The sequence below is a fragment of the Crocuta crocuta genome, unplaced genomic scaffold (assembly GCF_008692635.1).
Source record: "Crocuta crocuta isolate KB4526 unplaced genomic scaffold, BGI_CrCroc_1.0 scaffold68, whole genome shotgun sequence".
In the NCBI taxonomy this organism is placed as follows: Eukaryota; Metazoa; Chordata; class Mammalia; order Carnivora; family Hyaenidae; genus Crocuta; species Crocuta crocuta.
The window spans coordinates 3,258,958-3,265,910 of NW_027532426.1; the positions used below are offsets into that span (position 1 = coordinate 3,258,958).

General features: G+C 45.1%; 2 protein-coding genes across 2 annotated transcripts in view; both read left to right on the forward strand.

Moving 5' to 3' along the window:
- The window catches only part of CWC25 (CWC25 spliceosome associated protein), a 23,891-nt gene extending 17,722 nt beyond the window's left edge, over positions 1-6,169 (forward strand). Inside the window, exons 9-10 of the mRNA XM_077779296.1 lie at positions 3,842-4,003; positions 4,706-6,169. Of these exons, the coding sequence (XP_077635422.1) occupies positions 3,842-4,003; positions 4,706-4,820 (277 nt within the window). The 3' untranslated portion in view covers positions 4,821-6,169. The remainder of the gene's footprint in view (positions 1-3,841; positions 4,004-4,705) is intronic.
- A 654-nt stretch (positions 6,170-6,823) lies between these two features.
- The window catches only part of PIP4K2B (phosphatidylinositol-5-phosphate 4-kinase type 2 beta), a 23,407-nt gene continuing 23,277 nt past the window's right edge, over positions 6,824-6,953 (forward strand). The window contains exon 1 of the mRNA XM_077779194.1: positions 6,824-6,951. Within this exon, the coding sequence (XP_077635320.1) occupies positions 6,837-6,951 (115 nt within the window). The 5' untranslated portion in view covers positions 6,824-6,836. The remainder of the gene's footprint in view (positions 6,952-6,953) is intronic.

The following is a 6,953-nucleotide window of genomic DNA, read 5'->3' on the forward strand; positions in this document are numbered from 1 at the left end:
AAAACCGCCACTATAAGGTCACACCCCAGAAATGCCTAAAACTCCTTTGGGGCTTATAAATTGCTCAGAATAAAAGTGGCTATGGGAGATAAAAAATAAAGCTATTACTCTTATATTAATTAGTATTATTATAGAGGAACAATTACTATTATTATAGAGGTTTAAATTATTTTGATCAGATAATACACTTTTTTTAGAGATACTTTTTATTTTTTTATTTTATCTTATAATATTTTACATGTTGTATTTATTTTTGAGAGAGAGTGAGTATAAGCAGAGAAGGGGCAGAGAGAGGTAAGAATAGAGGATCCGAAGCGGGCTCTGCGCTGTCAGCACAGAGCCTGATGCGGGGCTTGAACTCATGAACCATGAGATCATGACCTGAGCTGAAGTTCTGCATTCAACTGACTGTGCCACCCAAGCTCCTAATTTATTATTATTATTATTTTATTTTATTTGAGAGAGAATGCGAGTAGGGGAGAGGGGCAGAGGGAGAGGCAGATTGAGAGAGAATCCCAAGCAGGGGCTCAAACTCCCAAACTGTGAGATGATGACCTGAGCTAAAATCGAGTCAGAGCCTTAACCGACTGAGCCACCCAGGAGCCCCTAATAACAGACATTTTCAAAAGCCAAAAACTATTAGATATCTTCTCACAAAGGGCGCCTTTTGAGGCACAGGGCCCAGAGCCTGCTTCAGATTGTGTCTCCCTCTCTGTCTGCCCCTCCCCTTCTCACACTCTGTCTTTTCTGTCTCTCAAAAATAAAAACACTACCAGTTCCTTGCTCTGCCTGACCTCACTTCCAGTCATGCCGCCCAGTGGCAAACACTTTCAGCTTTTTGAGCAGTTTCTTTTGGCAGCTACCTTTTTCTAAAAATATGCACACGTTGCTGTGTCTTAAGTCATCAATTTTATTTATTTATTTATTTTAAGATTTTATTTTTTAAAGTAATCTCTACCCCTAATGTAGGGCTTGAACTCACAATCCCGAGATCAAGAGTCTCATATTCTACCAACTGAGCCAGCCAGGCCCTTAGGTCATCAATTGTATTTATTTTTTATTTTTAAAAAGTTTATTTATTTTGAGAAAGAGAGCACGAGCAGGGGAGGGGGAGAAGGGGGGGAGAGAGAGAGAGAGAGAGAGAGAGAGAGAGAGAGAAACCCAAGCAGGCTCTGCACTGTTACCACAGTGCCCAACACAGGGCTCGAATCCATGAACTGTGAGATCATGACCTCTCTCTTTCCCAGATTTTATTCCTGGGAAATTTTCTCGTATCATTTCTTTGGTAACTTCTTCATTCTCTCTGATTTCTAAGAGCTCTTTTATGTTCTGATTGTTCCTTTCTAAAAGCCTTTCTCAGGGAGCCTGGGTGGCTCAGTCTGTTGAATTACCAACTCTTGGTTTCGACTTTGGTCATGATCCAGAGTTGTGAGATTGAGCCCCACGTTGGGCTCCGAGTTGAGCCTGCTTAGGAGTCTCTCTCTCTCTGTCTCTCTCTCCCTGCCTGCCCCTTTCCCCCTGCTTGCATTCTCTCTCTTTAAAATTAATTATTATTATTATTTTTTTTTTTTTGAGGCAGAGAAAGAGCATGAGTGCGGGAGGGGCAGAGAGAGAGGGAGACGCAGAATCTGCAACAGGCTTCAGGCTCTGAGCTGTCAGCACAGAACCCAATGCAGGGTTTCGAACCCACAAACCATGTGATCATGACCTAAGCCAAAGTTGGACACTTAAGTGACTGAGCCACCCAGGCGCCCCTCTCTCTCTCTCTCTCTCAAATAAAAAGTTAAAACAAAAGCCGTTCCCATTTCAATGATGTAATATCTTTCATTTATTTTCTTTGAGTGAGAATTTTAATTGTATATAATTTTTTTGGTGCCAATTTTAAATAGTTTTATTTAAAATTAATTCTACCTTTTAAAAAATTTTTGTGGTTCCTCTTTGTTAAGTTCTCTTTTCCTTTTCCTTTGGTCTCTTCCATGTGGGAGACTTTGCTGAAATGTTCAGTGATCTTTCACTGTCTCCTTTTGCTCTGCCCGAGACCTCTGCCACTTCTGATTTCCTGTCTGGTTTAGTTCTTCAGAAACTACCAGAAGGGCCTCCCCCTGGATGGTCTCCTGTAGTAGATGTTTGGGAGGACAATCATTGGCCTCCCCAAGTTAGGCATGAGGACCTGGGGTGTCTTCATTGTCTCTCATACAGACTTTCAATCATTCCCTTTGTTTTCAGCCTTACTTGCCATCCTTCAAAGTGCCAGGTGCCCGCGGTCTCTGAGCCTCTCCTGGCTTTTGCTTCTGATTGGTACCAGACACTTGAAGGGATTCAGTTTTCTCTACTCTGTTAAAGTAGTTACCACTTCTTCGTCCAAAAGAAGTAGTTACCACTTCTTCCATCTTCCAAAAATTTTTAGATGTCTCTTATCCAGTGTTGTCTCCTCTGCCGTTCTTTTTGTGGTTTTTTTGAAAGGGAGCATTGCCATTTCACTGTAGACAACTAAATGTCAAGTGTTTTAAGTTTGTTTCTCAAAATTTGGCTCCATTTATGTATGTATGTATGTATGAATGAATGAATGTATGTATTTTAGAACTTTATTTATTTTGAAGTAATCTCTCTGCCCAATGTGGGGCTTGAACTCATAACCCTGAGATCAAGAGTCACATGCTCTTCCAACTAAGCCAGCCAGGCACCCCTTATTTTTTATTTTATTTTATTTTATTAAATATTTTTTAAATGTTTATTTATTTTTGAGAGAGAGACAGAATGTGAGCAAGGGAGGGGCAGAGCGAGAGGGAGACAGAATCCAAAGCAGGCTCCAGGTTCTGAGCTGTCAGCACGCGGGGCCTGAAGTCTCAAACCGTGAGATTATGACCTGAGCCAAAGTCGGACGCTTAACTGACTGAGCCACCCAGGCACCCCTTATTTTTTCTTTTAAGGGGGATCTTTCACGGGGTGCCTGCCTGGCTCAGTCGGAAGAGCTACGGCTCATGATCTTGGGGTTGTAGGTTTGACCCCCATGTTGGGTGTAGAGATTACTACAAAAAAAAAACAAAAAACAAAAAAAAAACAACCAGAAACAAAAACTTACAGAGGGATCTCCTTTTTTTTCTCTAAAGATTTTATTTTTAAGTAATCTCTACACCCAACATGGGGCTCAAACTTACAACCCCAAGATCAAGAGTCGCGTACTCTACTGGCTGAGCCAGCCAGGCACCTCTAAAAGGGGATCTTTCAAATGGGTACATCACACCCATTTGAGAAGCAATGGATTCGGATTTCTCACACTGTTAAATAATGATTGAGCTCCTTCGTCACCTCCTCTTGCTCTGGCTTCATGTGCAGTGGGTGCCTGGAAAGACCTACCTATTACTTGCTGAGGTGGAGTTGAATTGACTTGAATTCTTCAGGCATCTGGCTTCTAGCTTAGCCCTAAAGTGGTATGCTCATGCGGTAGGTCCATGAATTTCTAAGCATTTCCAGGGGGTAGATGGTAGATGTCAACAGTCACGTGGCTACCTTAGTCCTCTACAAGTTGTTGCGCAAACAGTGGAATATTTTGCTTTTGGAGGGGAATATTTTGTTTTTAATGTTTCAGAATAATCACTCCAGGGACTTTTGAGAGACTATCGAATCCTTCAGTACAAGTCTTTGAAATTTGGATGAAACCACCTGACCTCAGATGTTAGGAAGGAAGGAACATGGGCTGAGTTGGGCCCTGGGTTGGGCATCTCCGTGGAGAGAGCAGTGTGATGGAGAACCTGGGGTCCTGCGTGATTTCTGTTCTCCCGGAAGTGTGTGTTTGCTGGGAAAGAAGCTGATCTGACAGAATGGTTTTCATGTTTGACAGAAAGCTCTCATCCGAGGAACTAGAGCGAAAACGGCAAGAGATGATGGAAAATGCCAAGTGGCGGGAGGAAGAGAGGCTAAACATCCTCAAGAGGCACGCGAAGGAAGACGAACGGGAGCAGAGGCTGGAGAAGCTGGGCACCCGAGATGGGAGGTTTATCCAGTGAGTGCATCTTCCTGCCGCCTAACGGCTTTCATGGCTGCACCTCCGAGGAGGCAGTTGGGCAGCTGAGTTGTTCCTCATGTTCCTGGTGTTTCTGTGTCTGTGCAGAGAGAACGGGGAGGTCAGCCTGCAAGCTACCTTTGTTACTACTGGCATCTCGCCAGACACTAGAGAGGAGAAGTGAATTAGTATTTTCACTGGATCTCCTTGCTTTCCATTTAAAGAAGAGCTCCTGGCTCAGGTGGCCTTTTCCTTCTTTTTTAAGTTTTGTTTTGTTTTGCTTTGTTTTTGATAGCTTGAGCAGGGGAGGGGCAGAGAGAGAGGCAGAGAGAGAATCCCAAGCAGGCTCCACACTGTCAGCACAGAATCTGACGTGAGGCTTGATCTCACGAACTGTGAGATCATGACCTGAGCCGAAATCAAGAGTCGGATGCTAACTGACTGAGCCACCCAGGCACCTCTCAGGAGGCCTTTTTCCAATGAGGCTTTACTTACTTTCCAAAACAAATAAATTCTGAATACTGGTTTAAAGAATTGAGTTTGAAATGGAGTCACTCCAAAGTTACCTACATGGGCTTAAAAGAGCTTGTGTTCCTACATCTGCTTTACAGCTGGCAACCTGTTTCTTATAATTCTGCCAGACAGTGGACCAGCTGACAAATATTTGTTACTCACAATTATTCTCTCCTCTTCTGTTCCCAGCCGCATGAAGCTGGAGAGCGCATCTACTTCCTCCCTGGAAGATCGGGTGAAACGGAATATCCATTCTCTACAGAGAACCTCAATGGCTCTGGAGAAGAACTTTATGAAAAGATGAAATCCATCCCGTCTCTTGTTGGTTTTCCTGAATTTTCCAGGGAAGCTGCTGATCCCTTAAAAATTCTCTTTATAAGAGTTCAAGTGACTTCTTCCACAGTTGTCAAACCACCACTGTTCAAAGTGACTCTCCTCCGGCGATTCCTGAAAACTGCTCACTTCCTTCAAGAACCCGTGTGACTCGCTTTAGGGGACCCTCAGTAACTTTTGCTGGGTGCTGAGTGGGTTTTGACTGTGTTTTTAATAGGTGGGCACTGGACCGTCTGGGTGTGAATGCTCGTCCTGGCGTGGAAGGGCTGCTCCCTGTGGTCATGATACTTAATTATGCCACTTCGTTCCCACCCACGTGAACCGTGTGCCTCGGTATAGACCGGACCTTTCAGAAACCTCTCTCTAAGAGTCACCCAGGTAGATTGTGCTTCATGGGGTAAATGAACATTTACTTGATTTAGCAGATAATGTGACAGAACAGTGTCATCTTAGAGCAGAGCACAGGGGGTGACAAAGCCTCTGGAAGGGAAAACCATACAGAAAAGCACTAAATGAGCTGTTGAACTGTTTGGACTATCTTCTCAGCTGTAAAAGTGTAGTGTGTATGTGTATAACTGTATAATTTTTACATGCTTTTTAAAACGTTAGCTTTGTGAGAATATCTTGTTTGGTAAGCGACTTTACTGGGTATTGGAACGACATTGTATCTCGTTATCGAGTAATACAGTCAGGCAGGTCAGCTTTCTTTCCCCTCTGAATCCAGCTAGTTTAGGAGAAGCCTGGGTTTGTAGGTAGGATCTAGTGTATCCGTCCTTTTACACCGCTTACCGTCTCCCATGTGGACAGTGCAGTGGTGAAGCCCAATGATTTTAGGGGTCAGGACCAAATTACCAGTGTGCTCCCACCCTGGCTCTTAGAAAATAAAACGGAAGCTGTTTATTTCATGGCTTCCTTTTTATCATGTAATAATCTTCTCACAATGCTAAATTTTCAGGACGTGTTTGCTACTATTTTTTAGTCAGGTATTAAAGAAATCCCCAAAACTCATGGGACCAGTCTCCTGTCTTTACTCCTTCCTTCTTTTGCCAGAAAGCCCTCATTTGACCCATGCTGTTGTCCTAGGCGCTGTTGCCCCACACGTTAGCTGGGCCAGTTCCTTGTTCTGCTAATCCCTAATTCTGCTTCAAACGACTTTGGATTTATATTTTTGAGCACGTATGATGCCAGGCACTGTAATACTTAAAACCCAGTCTTTCCCCAGAAAGAAAGTAACATACACTTGTTATTCATTTAATCACCTCCTTCTGCTTCTCTATGCTAGAGTTAATTATGTCTTTTATTTTATTACTTGGTAATAAAGGCGACATTTATTTTCCGTAACTGTTTAAAGAGCAACCATGCACGGAGTACTGAATTTACCAATTCCCCTACAGAACGCTATTGACCTGTAATTTGTGTCGAATGTATGGAGAGCCTTCGTCCAAGAGGAATTATGTAACAAAGCGTGGGCAGTTTCCCGAAAGATTTCATGAAGTGAACTAGAGAATTAAGACGACTGTACTGCTCTGCTGTATACAGGACAGGAGTCTTAAGGTGCCGCCGGTCTTTTAACTGGACCCTTTGGAGGCAGGAGGCCAAGCGGCAGGTGGGTGGGTGCGGGACCCATTCATAAAACCCAGGGCTGCTCCTCTCATTGGCCCCGGGGGAAAGGGGCGTGACCCGCGGGTGGAGCGCGCTCCAGGCCCCGGGGAGTGGGAAGATCCACGCTTGGGTGGAGCGAGGGGGCGTTCCTCGGTTTTCCCGGCAGGACTTCCCTTTCCCCTTCTGTGTTCCTCCTCTCTCCCCTGGGGTGGGATGGTACGTCCCACCCTCCTCGCATTCCCGGCCCCCCTCCCCTCCGGAGCTGTGGCGCCGCCGCCATCTTGGCACGTCAGGTTGAGGGAAAGAGCCAAACCCTGGCTTCAGGGGGGCCCGGACAGGGGGGGCCCTCCGGCGGTAGGCAGCGGGCGCTNCCGCCGCCCCGGGCATGTCGTCCAACTGCACCAGCACCACGGCGGTGGCGGTGGCGCCGCTCAGCGCCAGCAAGACCAAGACCAAGAAGAAGCATTTCGTGTGCCAGAAAGTGAAGCTATTCCGGGCCAGC